The following is a 14,989-nucleotide window of genomic DNA, read 5'->3' on the forward strand; positions in this document are numbered from 1 at the left end:
ATATGTCAACCGTAAACATCTTGTCCCCCACAATAATGTGCAAATAATGGTGTAACTAAAGTACCAACAACTTATGAAATAATTATATCGACAGTCATTTAGCCAACATATATTTTATTCATTTCATGTAAAAACAACAAATATTTATAAAATTAAAACAGGTGCTTACTTGAACCTTTCTTCACAGGGACTCAAATTTTAAAAGCCCACCACAGTCACACAGTCAGTCCCAGACAAGGCAGAACATCAGGGCCAGACTCATACATCGTCATATTGTAGGCAACTCCAACTTGTAGGCAGCTCAAATTTATTACAACCAGTTCGGCAGTCATTTGGAAGCAGGGTGCTACAGCAACCCTCCACTAGGAGGCAGGGTGAACCGATGACATTTCACTTCTCTCATCTCCATTCCTCTCTCCCTGATCCTTTCTTTCCCCATACGTGCCTGTGCCTGCCTGTCAGTCTCTTTCTCTCCCTCCATTCTCTCCCCCCCCCCCCCCCACACATTTCTCCCATTCTCTCACCCTTCTCTTTCGGCCCTGAGCCCTTTTGCTCTGATTGGTTCCAGACCTGCCACTGAGTTCTTCTTGTCGACTCAACATTCCACAGTTGGAGATGACAGCACACACACACACGATCCCCCCCCCCCCCCTCCTTCCATCTTCCCTCCCCCCATCTCTCCTCAGCCCCATTTGTCTGGTTTACAGAGCAGAAAAGAGCTGGTTTCGAAGCGTGGCTCACTGGCCCACCGAGAGTTTCTATCTCAAACGTCTCCAAAGAATTCCACGGATCAGGAGGACAGAAATCTGGCCATGAGAAGGAGGGAACTGTAGGAAGAGGAATGTTATGTGGGGGGAGAAAACATCTGTTTTTGCCTCCTATTCAAATGGGAACCCAGAAGTTAGGGTTTGGGTTGATTCCCTGCATTGAATCTAGTTGTGACCTGTTAGAAACCTTACTTTCCTCCCCCCAATAACGTACTACACAAGGTTAAGACACGACAAGGGGAAATAAGATGGATGAGTTGATCTTTCTATTTCTACATATTTTAAGTATGTGGTGGATCCTTTCCCTTTTCAAACTAGATCTTTGGTTTTCCTAGCTGTATTTTGCATTGATATAGAGGGTACCCCTTAAGTAAGGTTCTCTAGTACCTTGTGGAACATACCACATACAAATGACGACAAGTTTGTCACAACATCCAGAACTGTAATACTACATACTCATTCAAGGGTATTTTTTATTTTTTTATGACTATTTTCTACATTGTAGAATAATAGTCAAGACATCAAAACGGTGAAATTACACATACACAACCAAAAAGTGTCCTGTTGGTCAACACACCTCCGTGCTGTGTAAGATCTATTTGACCAAGGAGAGTGATGGGGTGCTGCATAAAATGACCTGGCCTCCACAATCACCTGACCTCAACCCAATTGAGATGGTTTGGGATGAGTTGGACCGCAGAGTGAAGGAAAAACAGCCAACAAGTGATCAGCATATGTGGGTACTCCTTCAAGACTGTTGGAAATGCATTCCATGTGAAGCTGGTTGAGAGAATGCCAAGAGTGTGCACATATTATTATTTATTTTTTAAACACTTTTTTGGTTACTACATGATTCCATGTATGTTATTTCATAGTTTTGATGTCTTCACTATTATTCTACAATGTAGAAAATAGTAAAAATAAAGAAAAACCCTGGAATGAGTAGGTGTGTCCAAACTTTTGACTGGTATCGTACATGTTGACTCATGTCAGATGTGTCACTTTCAAGTGAATGACCTACAGGTGACCTAAGTTCCATGACATTACCAAAAGTTTGTGGACACCTGTTCATCGAACATCTCGTTCCAAAATCATGGGCATTAATATGGAGTTGGTCCCCCTTTTGCTGCTATAACAGCCACCACTCTTCTGGGAAGGCTGTACACTATATGTTGGGACATCCATTCAGCCACAAGAGCATTATTGAGGTCGAGCACTGATGTTGGGCAATTAAGCCTGGCTAGCAGTCGGCGTTCCAATTCATCCCAAAGTTGTTCGATGGGGTTGAGGTGAGGACCTCGCTTTGTGCACAAGGGCATTGTCATGTTGAAACAGGAAAGGGCCTTCCCCAAGCTGTTGCCACAGAGTTGGAAGCACAGAATCATCTAGAATGTCATTGAATACATTAAGCATTAAGCATTAGGATTCCCCTTCACTGGAGCTAAGGGGCCTAGCCAGAACCATGAAAAACAGCCCCAGACCATTAGTCCTTCTCCACCAAACTTTACTGTTGGCACTATGCATTCGGGTAGGTAGCATTTTGCTGGCGTCCACCAAAGCCCAGATTTGTCCATCGGACTGTCAGATGGTAAAGCGTGATTCATCACTCCAGAGAATGCATTTCCACTGCTCCAGAGTCCAATGTCGGAGAGCTTTACACCACTCCAGCCTACGCTTGGCATTGTGCATGGTGATCTTAGGCTTGTGTGTGGCTGCTCGGCCATGGAAACCCATTTCATGGAGCTCCTGACAAACAGTTATTGTGCTGATGTTGCTTACAGTTACAGTTTGGTACTCAGTAGTGAGTGTTGCAACAGACGATTTCTACACCCTACGCGCTTCAGCACTCTGCGGCCCCATTCTGTGAGCTTGTGTGGCTTACCACTTCGCGGCTGAGCCGTTGTTGCTCCTAAACGTTTCCACTTCCCAATAACAGCACTTACAGTTGACCGGGGCAGCTCTAGCAGGGAAGAAATTTGACGAGAGGTGGCATCAAAGTCACTGAGATCTTCAGAAACAGCCTTCTACTGCTAATGTTTGACTATGGAGATTGCATGGCTGTGTGCTTGATTTAATACACCGGTCAGCAACGGGTGTGGCTGAAATAGCTGAATCCAATCATTTGAATGGGTGTCCACATACTTTGTATATATAGGGTATGTTTTCCATGGCTGCAGGTCAGTGTGTAATCGTACCACCAACAAACACAGACATTAACATGGGAAACCTAACCATCCATACCAGTCATGAGACTAACACAGACGTTCACATACTTTACACCATGTTACCCATCCAAAAGTCAAAGGAAGGAAATAACACAAAAACAATTGAAAAGTACCTTAGTAATAACGCATAAACAAAGGAGTGAATGCACTGTCCTTTGCTTAAAGTAACTGTCTAGAGGCCTCCTGAGTGGCACAGTGGTCTAAGACACTGCATTGCCACGACAGGCCCAGGTTCAAAACCAGCCTGTGTCACAACTGTCCATGTCCGGGAGTTCCATAGGGCGGCGCACAATTGGCCCAACGTTGTCCGGGGAGGGTTTGGCCGGGGGGCTTTATTTGAGTCATTGTGCTCTTGTGGCAGGCTGGGTGCCTGCATGCTGTAATTAGTTGGAGAGTGCAGCTGGCGGGTGGGTGTTGAGAAGTGTGGTTTGGCAGGTCATCTTTTGGAGGATGCATGACTTGACCGTCGCTCCTCTTGAGACCGTTGGGGAGTTGCAGCGATGAGACAAGATCAACAAAAACAAAAGTAACTGTCTAGTGAAAATCTCACTTTTTTCTTCTGTTAACCCATAACCAAGTAATGTTGTTGACTTATCCTATACTCGTATTTGTGGTCAAAGCATGAATTGGAGAAAAAATACTTTAAAAAACCCACCTCAAACCTGTATCTCAAACAGACTGTTTAAAAAAAAAGATGATTTCATCCTCCTAAGGAGGATGTGCTGGCGGTCAGCGGTCTACTCGCATGAATATTTTTAATGACCCATATACTCCCACACCATTCTGTTGTTGGGGTACGCCCACACCATTCCAACACAGAAAAGCTGCTTTTTAACATTTTTAAGGAAAACTATTTCACTCATATTGTAATTAATTATAGGTCCTATTTCATAGAACACTGGACAGTTACTTTAAGTAATAAATGTTGGCTCTTCTCATGATGGTGGTAGAAAGTGCTAAAACAAACCCTCTAAAACCCTCTAGAATGTTACATACTGAAATATAATGGCTGTCATACCCTTATCGACCCCATCACACTGTACCAAGACAAAAAAAGACAGTATCAGTCTGTATCAACGTCAAATTTCTCTCTCTCTCTCCTACTGTATGTGCAGTTGTGGTGAACAGGCCAGGGACTCGTTAAAATCACTCTAAAATCACCACTCTAAAAATCACTGTCCTCTTCTCTTCCACACTGAAGTAAGTATTGCTTTCCAACCAGCCTTTGCTGACGTGTCAGTCAGAACAGAAGGGGGGAGGGAAGGGGTCGGGCAACAACAAAAGCTTCACCACAACAGCCAGAATTAGAAGGAGGATTCGCTACAGATTCACTACAGCTGCACTGGACAAAAAAACACACAAAACAAACCAAAAGGAAATATACAAAACAAACCTGAAGTTAACCTCAGGTAAATACTGTCATGGTCTCGATGGAAATTGTGTTGATATCTGGATGATACTGAGTCTCCTGACGAGGGAAGAACTGGTGCAAAGCCTTAGTCTTTGGCTTTTGGCATCTGCCTTTTTGACTTAGGGACCAAAAACAGGAAGTGTTTGAAATGAAATGTGAAACTGACATCAGAAACATTATTGCTATACTACTAAGAAAAGCAGTTCATATTGTAATTTGCATATTATTAACCCCATTGGAGAATGACTGTTGAAAGGGAATTTGATTGGCATCTGCTGCGCTCGACACAGCACAGACCTTCAGCATCTTCAGCATCTTTTCAAACAGAACAGGGACATAAAATGTAGAAGCAGAATGCGTATCAGTCAGACAGTGGGTCAGTCAGTATTAGGTACTCCCAGGTGTCTCCTGCCCCGGGGGGAGGGGCCAGGCCTGGTTGGCTGTGCTACTCCGGCTGCTCGTTGAGCTCCATGTCAGACACCAGGATGTTCTTCTCGGCCTGTTCGGAGGGGTTGGAGTTGGTGCGGCTGTAGCGCGCCCCCTCGTAAGATCCACGGGAGCCTGCCTGGCGCCGGCGGTACAGGTAGATCACGCCTGTGATGAGGATCACCAACGCCAGGCCCGTCACCATGATCACAATCAGAGTGGGCAGGTGGTCCTCTTCAGCTGAGACAGACAGACAGGGAGGGGGAGAGAGAGAAGGAGAGAAAGAGGGACTTTTTTTTTTTCTTTTACAGATTAGCATTACAGATTTAAACAAATCTAACATTTGATGACTTGAACAATCAACATGGGATATCCTATCCATACTTACAGACTACCGCCAAAGCCTCAGCACCTGCAACAGAAAAGATAACATTCGAGTTGTGTTGTCAGCTCAGAGATTGCTGTTTGCAGATATAAATGAAACACAGTAGGTGGTCATACATCTTTGCTATCACTGTGTACACGTATGGCGTTGTCCATAGTGTTATTTGTCTGCGCTACAGGGTGAGGCCTTCCTTACTGCGTTGCCGTTTGCAGATGACTCCGTGTGTGTGGTTCTTGCAGGAGCCTGGTTTCCAAAGGCCTGTGTTGCTCTGGATCCAGAAGCAGGCGTTGGGAAACAGCGTGCTCAAGTTGGTGCCCTGCACCTCCCAGTTAGTGAACTTCACCTCTGCACTCTCTGACCACATCAGACTGCCCCCTGCAGGACAACGCCAGGAATAACACACACACACACACACACACACACACACACACACACACACACACACACACACACACACACACACACACACACACACACACACACACACACCTGTCTGAAGAATACCTTGAAATATCCCTGGAGAACCCTATCACTGCTAATTTAGACTTATTGACATGTACAAATCATGTATGTAATATATGAATGAGTATATGGACAGCATATGTCACTCTGATAGATGACTCTTCTTACAGTACCCATTAGATTATATGACCTTGCAGTATATGATATTTACATGTTTTTAACAGTTGGAACCATCTGTGTATACTTTTCACTGTGTACATTCTGAGGAGTTCCTTACCTTTGGAGTTAAAGGTCATACCCAGCCAGGCTCCGTGGGCCTGCTCCTGGTAGCCCTGGATGTGCTCCCACACAAAGCCATTCTCTGTTTCATCCAGGACCGACAGCAGCTGGCCACCCACTGGAGGGGAGAGAGGGGGGTATAGAGAGAGAGAGAGCGAGAAGATCAGATAACCATATTGAGATAATTAAATGCGGTCAGAGAGGAGTTGACAGACAGAGGGAGGTGTGAAACAAGGAAAGAGAGGGATGATAAGGAAAATGAAAGTGGGAAATCATGAGATAATAAATCGAGTGCATTTCAATTACAGCTCAATGAATCACTGCTAATTTAGACTTATTGACGTATTTGGTCATTGACGTCAGTGCTGCTGAGCGCTGAAAGCTCTCTCCGTGACTACAGCGATTGAGTGGAAAGAGCTGTAATGTACTCTGTGATCTTTTAGTGTCACAATGTGCATGTAAAGTGTCACATATAGAGACTGTTTGTAGTTATTATGGATCCCCATTAGCTATATATAGAGACGGTATTTGTATTTATTATGGATCCCCATTAGCGGCTGCCAAGGAAACAGCTACTCTTCCTGGGGTCCGGCAAAATTAAGGCAGTTATACAATTTAAAAAACATGACAAGACATTCATAACAGATTTCACAACACACTAATAAGTGTGTGCCCTCAGGCCCCTACTCCACAACCACATATCTACAACACAAAATCCATGTGTATGTGTGTGTATAGTGCACATGTTATCATCTGAGTATATGCATGTGTCTGTGCCTATGTTTGTGTTGCTTCACAGTCCCGCTGTTCCATAAGGTGTATTTTTTATCTGTATTTTAAATCTGATTCTACTGCTTGCATCAGTTACCTGATGTGGAATAGAGTTCCATGTAGTCATGGCTCTATGAAGTACTGTGCGCCTCCCATAGTCTGTTCTGTGAAGAGTGTGAAGAGACCTCTGGTGGTATGTCTTGTGGGGTGTGCATGTGTGTCTCAGGGCTCCCGAGTGACGCAGCGGTCTAAGGCACTGCATCTCAGTGCTAGAGGCGTCACTACAGACCTTGGCTCGATTCCAGGCTCTATCACAACCGGCCGTGATTGGTCCCATAGGGCGGCGCACAATTGGCCCAGCGTCATCCAGGTTAGGGTTTGGCCTGGGTAGGCTGTCATTGTAAATAAGAATTTGTCTAGTTGCCTAGTTAAATAAAGATTAAATAAAATAAAAGGTCTGAGCTGTGTGCTAGTCGTTTAAACAGTCAACTCTGGACTATAGGGCACCAGGCTGCTCGTTAGGGCGCCCACCTGTCACCAGCGTTATGCACATAATGACACTCACCTGGACTCCATCCCCTCCTTGATCACCTTCCCTATATATTTCACTCTCTTTGGTTTCTTCCCCGGTCGTCATTGTTGCTGTTTCATGTCGGTGCGCTGTTTGTGTTTCTTGTTTTGTTAGTTTATCTATTAAATGTATTCAGTCCCTGAACTTGCTTCCTGACTCTCAGCGTACATCGTTACAGAATGACGACTCAACAAAGGGAAGCATCAAGGAGTGTTTTGTTTTTGTGTTGGAGGTGATGTCGGGTTCGGGTATTGGAGCCGGAGCTACCTGCCTCAGCCGGTTTGTAGGCTCTCATGCCTCAGCGGGTTCGATAGCCTCCCCTGCCTAAGCTGGGTGAACAGGTTCCTGTACCTCAACCGAGGCAACCGGGAGGTCTCAGCCGGTTCGCCAGGTTTCTGCGCTGAGCCGGAGGCGACCGGTCCGCTCCGGATCCCCGGGATCATCCCTTCCGTTGGCATCCTGCGGTCGGAGCCGAACGCGAGGGTACTGTTACGTATGCTCTCTCTCCAGCGCTCTAGGTCGTCATGCTCCCGTGCCTCAGCCAGATCGTCAGGTTCCCGCGCCTTAGCAGAGGTGACCGTTCCGCTCCTGATCCCCGGGATTGTTATCTTGGTCGGCGTCCTGCGGCTAGCGCCGCACGTCGGGGAGGGGGTCCTGTCACGTGTGCTCCCCCCCGGCCTCTAGGTCACCAGGCTGCTCGTTAGGGTGCACACCTGTCACCAGCGTTACGAGCATAATGACACTCACCTGGACTCCATCACCTCCTTGATCACCTGCCCTATATATTTCACTCTCTTTGGTTTCTTCCCCGGTCGTCATTGTTGCTGTTTCATGTCGGTGCGCTGTTTGTTTCTTGTTTTGTTAATTAATTAAATGTATTCACTCCCTGAACTTGCTTCCTGACTCTCCGCGCATATCGTTACGTTTTAACATGTCAATACCTCTCTCAAATGCAAGTAGTGATGAAGTCAATCTCTCTTCCACTTTGCGCCAGGAGAGATTGACATGCATATCCAAGGACCAGTTGTGCTGCCCTGTTCTGAGCCAATTGCAATTTTCCTAAGTCCCTCTTTGCGGCACCTGACCACATGACTGAACAGTAGTCAACGTGCGACAAAACTAGAGTCTGTAGGACCTGCCTTGTTGATAGTGCTGTTAAGGTAGAGCAACGGTTTATTATTGACAGACTTCTCCAAATCGTAGCTACTGTTGTAAAAAATGTTTTGACCATGACAGTTTACAATCCAGGGTTTCTCCAAGCAGTTTAGTCACCTCAACGTGCAATTTCCACATTATTTATTACAAGTTTTAGTTGAGGTTTAGGGTTTAGTGAATGATCTGTCCCAAATACAATGCTTATAGTTATTTAAATATTTAGGACTAACTTATTCCTTCCCACCCATTCTGAAACTAATTGCAGCTCTTAAGTGTTGCAGTCATTTCAGCCGCTGTAGTAGCTGACGTGTATAGTGTTGAGTCATCCGTATACAAACACACACACTGGCTTTACTTAAAAGCCAGTGGCATGTTAGTAAAGATTGAAAAAAGGGGCCTAGACAGCTGCCCTGGGGAATTCCTGATTCTACTTGGATTATGTGGGAGAGGCTTCCATTAAATAACACCCTCTGTGTTCTGTTAGACAGGTAACTCTTTATCCACATTATAGCAGGGGATGTAAAGCCATAACACATACGTTTTTCCAGCAGCAGACCATGATCAATAATGTCAAAAGGCACACTGAAGTCTAACAAAACAGCCCCCACAATCTTTTCATCAGTAATTTGTGTAAGTGCTGTGTTTGTTGAATGTCCTTCCCTATAAGTGTGCTGAAAGTCTGTTGTCAGTTTGTTTACTGTAAAATAGCATTGTATCTTGTCAAACACAATTTTTTCCAGGAGTTTACTAAGGGTTGGTAACAGGCTGATTGGTCGGCTATTTGAGCCAGTAAAGGGGGCTTTGATATTCTTAGGTAGCGGAATGACTTTTGCTTCCCTCCAGGCCTGAGGGCACACACTTTCTAGTAGGCTTAAATTGAAGATATGGCAAATGGGAGTGTCAATATCATCCTCTATTATCCTCAGTAATTTTCCATCCAAGCGGCGTGTCATTGTTGATAGACAACAATAATTTTTTCACCTCTTCCACACTCACTTTACAGAATTCAAAATTACAATTCTTGTCTTTCATAATTTGGTCAGATATACTTGGATGTGTAGTGTCAGCGTTTGTTGCTGGCATGTCATGCCTAAGTTTGCTAATCTTGCCAATTAAAAAAATCATTAAAGTAGTTGGCAATATCAGTCCGTTTTGTGAGGAATGAGCCATCTGATTCAATAAATGATGGAGCTGAGTTTGCCCTTTTTCCAAAAATGTAATTGAAGGTGCTCCAAAGCAATTTACTATAATTCGTTATGTCATTTATCTTTGTTTCATAGTGTAGTTTCTTCTTTTTATTCAGTTTAGTCACATGATTTCTCAATTTGCAGGACGTTTGCCAATCGGTTGTGCAGCCAGACTTATTTGCCTTCCTTTTGCCTCATCCCTCTTCAACCATACAATTTTTCAAATCCTCATCAATCCACGGGGATTTAACAGTTTTTACAGTCGTTTTCTTAATGGGTGCATGCTTATTAGTAACTGGGATAAGCAATTTCAGAAATGTATCAAGTGCAACGTCTGTTTGTTCCTCATTACACACCATGGACCAACAAATATTATTTACATCAACAACACAAGAATCACTACAAAAGTTATTGTATGACCTCTTATACACTACATTAGGGCCCGGCCTTTGGAACTTTGGTTTACCTAGATATGGCTACTATATTGTGATCACTACATCCTATGGATTTGAATACTACTTTCAAGCACATTTCTGCAGCATTAGTAAAGATGTGATCAATACATGTTGATGATTTCATTCTATCCTGGTAGGTTGACTGATAACCTGAACCTGGTTACAGTTTGAAGCTTTTTCTTGAGTGGGCAGTCAAGAAGCCAGTCAATATTTAAATCACCCAGAAAATATACCTCTGTTGATATCACATACATTATCAAGCATTTCAGCCGTTATCCAGATACTGACTGTTGGCACTTAGTGGTCTATAGCAGCTTCCCACAAGAATGGTCTTTAGGTGGGGCAGATGAGCCTGTACCTATATTACTTCAACAGTATTCAACATTATGTCCTCTCTAATCTTCACAGGAATGTGGCTCTGAAAATAAGCAGCAATCCAGAGCAGGGACAGAAGGTTGCAGGGGTCAACTTCGAAATCGTAGGGGAAGGAGTAGGAGTAGGCACAGCGGCTGCAGACACAGGTACCCCCAGCGACCAAGGTGCAGGAAGTTCAGACTCCAGGACAGATAAACTATTTGTTGATTTTAATTCGCTCCGGGCCTCTCGTTGGGAGTGTAGACTGCTTTACGGGAGGCCGTTGTCTTTGGTTCCACGGCTCGAGACATGCGACCATCGTTGATTGCCATGCTCCTCTTGCTGTGCTCCTTCGACTCCGCTATCAGAAGGGGGAGGGGAGGCAGGAGATTGCTCCCCTGGTGAAGAACTCCTGGCAACACCGGCCAGTCGGATAACAACAAACGACAAGGCGGAGATGCATCCAACAAGGCCGAACGCCGTCCAGCCACCGGCAAGGTAAATATTCCGTTTTCTCTAGTTTTGTCCGTAGGCTGGCGACCTGCGTAATCAAGGAAGCCACCTCAAGCCTATAATCCTCAGCAGCTCCTACAGGGCTGGCACCGTTCATTCACTTCTCCGAACAAAAGGGCCCCATTGGAAAACTAATCTGGGACTAACTCTGTTAGCTTGATGGCTAGCAGCTTTCAAGCAGACTTTAACCTGTCAGTTAAGCGGGATTTCAAGACAAGAAATAGTGGTCCTTGCTGCTTAAAGTCGAACCACGTCACGGAATCCACTGTTGTGCGTCCAAAACGGCACCCTATTCTCTATAGGGTTCTGGTCAAAAGTAGTGTACTACATACGGAAAAGGGTGCCATTTGGGACACACTCAATGTGCATGTATAGAGACTAAGGAGTGTCTGGCTGACTAAGGGCGTATCTGGACTGTGTGATTGGCAGTTGACAGAGTGTCCTCCTTACCCTTCCTGCAGGAGGAGTGGGCGTCGGTCTGCAGCCGGAGGCTCTGCAGGTTGAAGGAGTAGCAGTGGTTCCTGAAAGGCACCCAGGCCCAGTCGCCCAGAGAGTGAGGGCACTGTCCTGGGAAACTCCACTTGTGCACCAAAGCCTCCTCTGGTGTGTGTGTGTGTGGGGGAGAGAGAGAGAAAGAGAGAGAGAGAGAGAGAGAGAGAGAGAGAGAGAGAGAGAGAGAGAGAGAGAGAGAGAGAGAGAGAGAGAGAGAGAGAGAGAGAGAGAGAGAGAGAGAGAGAGAGAGAGAGAGAGAGAGAGAGAGAGAGAGAGAGAGAGAGAGAGAGAGAGAGAGAGAGAGAGAGAGAGAGAGAGAGAGAGAGAGGAGGACAGGGCTTACACACTATATACACACATGTTCATATACTGTATTAGGGCACACACACACACATGCACACACACACAGATGCACACACACACACACCTGTATTAATCTGACAGATGACAGCATCCAGTTTAGCGTCACAGGGGGTCATAGTCCACTGCCCCACCGTGGTCATGTGACCACATCCAGACAGTGTATTAGGCTCCCCATCCCGCCAGGCAGTGTAAATCAGGTCCTCCTCGCCCAACCAGCTGAAGTGCCGTCCCTGAGTGTGGAACAGAGGAGGAGTTAATCCTAAATCTTACCTCATAGGTCAATCTAGTTAAATCAATCTTTGAAGATCTGATTATATCAATGTAGTATTGATTTGTAGTGATACAATTATCTCCCCCTACATGTTACCATGTTGTTGTATCAAAACAAACCAATTAAGGATCTCGTAGATGTGCATTACTCCTCCCAGCTTGTCATGACCAGGGCCTTACCCCATAGTTGTAAAGGCCTATCCATGCTGGGAGGTGTAGGCTGTTCATCAGCAGGGTGAGGTAAGCCTGTTGGTAGGGGTCTCTCACTGAAGCCAACGTCCCGTTCAGAGACTCGCACACATGCAGCGCCCCCATCCAGTCCAGGCGCTTCCTCACTATGCGGTACGACACCCCACCCAGGTCCAGGGCTCCGGACAGGGAGGAGGGCAGGAGGGCAGCGCCAGGGGGCAGAGCTGGGTCTAAGGAGACAAAGTTAAATCAGTATATAAAGGAAACTGATTCTGATGACTGATATAAACACAACTGTTTCATATATCAGGTATGTTTTTCAGTAAGTACAGTACTATGTAATAGATTCACACAGGAATGCTTGTCTGTTACATAATTCACTGGTTAGTTATGTTATGCACTGTTGAATTGCGAGTGGCTGTGCCGTTTGGAGTTGTAACATGTCCTGTACCTTGTTTCTTCTGGCAGATGTAGCCATGTTTCTCCATCTCACAGGCCCGGGATGCCCACATGCCAGTATTTTTAGCTGGGTTCCCATGGATCATCACCACACAGTTGCCCTGTCAGGTGACAATGACGAACAATGGACATGACAAAGACTGAACCCACGGACCAAATATGCGTCCCAAATGGCACCATATTACATATATAGTGAACTACTTTTGACTAGTACCCTGGTTCTGAAGTAGTGCACTATGTGGGGAATAGGGTGCCATTTGGGATGCCACCAAAGACTGGATTAATACAGAAAAAGATTAGACCAGGGTGGTATGTACCGGACTCTTGTTGTGGAGTGGTCCACTGTTGTCCAGGGGTTCTCCAGAGGCCCAGTTGGTGTAGCTGAGGAGTCCAGGACGAGCCCACTGGAAGTGGCCTTTAGAGTCAGACGTGAGCCCCACCCACAGGTCAAAACTCACGTTGGACAGCAGAGTGGTGACAAACGCTGTGGGAGACAGCATGCATGATGTTATTCAGTGCTTCCCAAACGTTTTCAATCATGCCCCTCTTTCATCATTGGGGACCTGGGACAAGTTACAAAAAGTTCTCTAAGGTCTGCAATGACTGACATGACAAGAGGAACTGATGAAGCACTTCCCAATTTCAAAACGTTCAAGAGTAAGTTGAAAGCCCGACTGAGTTCCTCAAAAAGTATGTTTTCGTGTATGTTCATCTCCCCCTACCACTCCGCCCCCCCTCTGCCGACAGCCTGACAGTTTGGGAACCACTGATGTTACTGGATGGTGTATGTGTGTGTTTGCCCTTGTGTGGGTATGTGAAACCGTGCGTGTGTTTGTTTGCTTGTGTGCCCGTGTGTGAGTGCGTGCGTGTGTCAGTTGAGTATTAAACTACCTTGCTCCACGTGATTGGGCACCACAGCCAAGGCTCCTCCCTGTGACTCACACATGAGCCTGGCTCCTGACCATGTGGCTCTCCGGCTCTCCTCATGACCAAACACCTTATAACACTACACACACACAGGAAGGTCAGAGGTCAGGTCAGGAAGGACCATCATGCTTTCACACGTAACATAACCCAGGAGAAACCGGTACCTCGGGTGAGAGGTCTGTTTGAGATCTAACGTGAGATCTGATAACAACTGAGAGGCTAAAACGGGAGAGCAAATCAAAACATAACACCGTAATGTCACATTCATATAACTGTCACATCTTTGTCAGCACAGTAGAAACTACATAACCCATAACCCTACCTTGTGTAGGAAGGGGCCCCAGCCATCGGGGCAGCCCGCGGGGGGCAGGGGGGTGGAGGGTGTGGGTGGGATAGTGCCTGTGACATTCACTCTCTTACAGATGTAGGGCAAGTCTGAGTGGCATTTCTGATCTGCCCACTCCGCTGTAGAACGTTTTAGAATTAAATATTAAATATTGTTATAAATTATTTTTTTTAAATATATGCTATTTACGGGACAAACATTACAGCATCCCACAATCCTCACCTTTGCTGACTGACATGTGGACACACTTGCGGTCGCGGCTGAGTGGGTGTGGCCTGTTGAGAGCCCAGGACACATAGTTGAGCACAGAGTGGTCTGACCAGTGGAAACGGCCATCGTTCTCATACGTATGAAGCCCCACCCACCAGTGGTCCCCCTCTACCTTGGTCATCTGCGGGTGAGAAAACACACGCGACCTCTAGCCATACACACTTGACCTCCAGTGACATGCAGCGATGTACAGTACAGCAAAGACTATTGGCTTGGATAAAACAACACATGGTGGCTGGTACCTTTTGTAGAGTTATGAAAGTGCCCGCGTGGATGTTTCATTTCTGTCACGTTCTTCATGAACATGAAGTAGCTATAAAAGGGTTATAACTTTTTTTTTTTACGAAGGTTTATAAAGGTTATGTGGCGCACCTTGTGCACTATGTCAACCAGGAAGGCCTCCTTCTCAGCAGGGGACGTGTTACTTTATGAAGGGTGATAAAGTTGTTGTAACGTTTTCATAAAAGCTTGTGTGTGGTACCTTGTGCAGTGTGTTGGCAAGGAAAACCTCCTCCGCAGAAGAGTGGATGGAAGCCAGAGAAGCACCGAACCAGGAGCAGATCCTCTGGGCTTGGTCCCATGTAGACCGGTGGTCGAAGAACTTATACTCTGCCTCCTGGAAGCCCACCCACTCACTGGCAGTGGGGGCTGGGGGGGGAGGATGAAGAGAAATAGGAGAAAGAAAAGAGAAGTTGGTGCTAGTGGGTTTTGA

General features: G+C 45.8%; 1 protein-coding gene across 2 annotated transcripts in view; it reads right to left on the reverse strand.

Moving 5' to 3' along the window:
• Window positions 1-290: 290 nt before the first annotated feature.
• The window catches only part of LOC139364649 (C-type mannose receptor 2-like), a 43,896-nt gene continuing 29,197 nt past the window's right edge, over window positions 291-14,989 (reverse strand). For both annotated transcript variants that reach the window (XM_071101577.1, XM_071101578.1), the window contains 13 exons: window positions 14,759-14,925; window positions 14,230-14,398; window positions 13,984-14,126; window positions 13,626-13,740; window positions 13,052-13,218; window positions 12,727-12,835; window positions 12,267-12,505; window positions 11,881-12,046; window positions 11,412-11,561; window positions 5,954-6,073; window positions 5,410-5,589; window positions 5,218-5,241; window positions 291-5,069 (listed from right to left, as the gene is read on the reverse strand). In XM_071101577.1, the coding sequence (XP_070957678.1) occupies window positions 4,849-5,069; window positions 5,218-5,241; window positions 5,410-5,589; window positions 5,954-6,073; window positions 11,412-11,561; window positions 11,881-12,046; window positions 12,267-12,505; window positions 12,727-12,835; window positions 13,052-13,218; window positions 13,626-13,740; window positions 13,984-14,126; window positions 14,230-14,398; window positions 14,759-14,925 (1,970 nt within the window). In that variant the 3' untranslated portion in view covers window positions 291-4,848. The remainder of the gene's footprint in view (window positions 5,070-5,217; window positions 5,242-5,409; window positions 5,590-5,953; window positions 6,074-11,411; window positions 11,562-11,880; window positions 12,047-12,266; window positions 12,506-12,726; window positions 12,836-13,051; window positions 13,219-13,625; window positions 13,741-13,983; window positions 14,127-14,229; window positions 14,399-14,758; window positions 14,926-14,989) is intronic.

This window comes from Oncorhynchus clarkii, chromosome 13, assembly GCF_045791955.1.
Source record: "Oncorhynchus clarkii lewisi isolate Uvic-CL-2024 chromosome 13, UVic_Ocla_1.0, whole genome shotgun sequence".
NCBI lineage: Eukaryota > Metazoa > Chordata > Actinopteri > Salmoniformes > Salmonidae > Oncorhynchus > Oncorhynchus clarkii.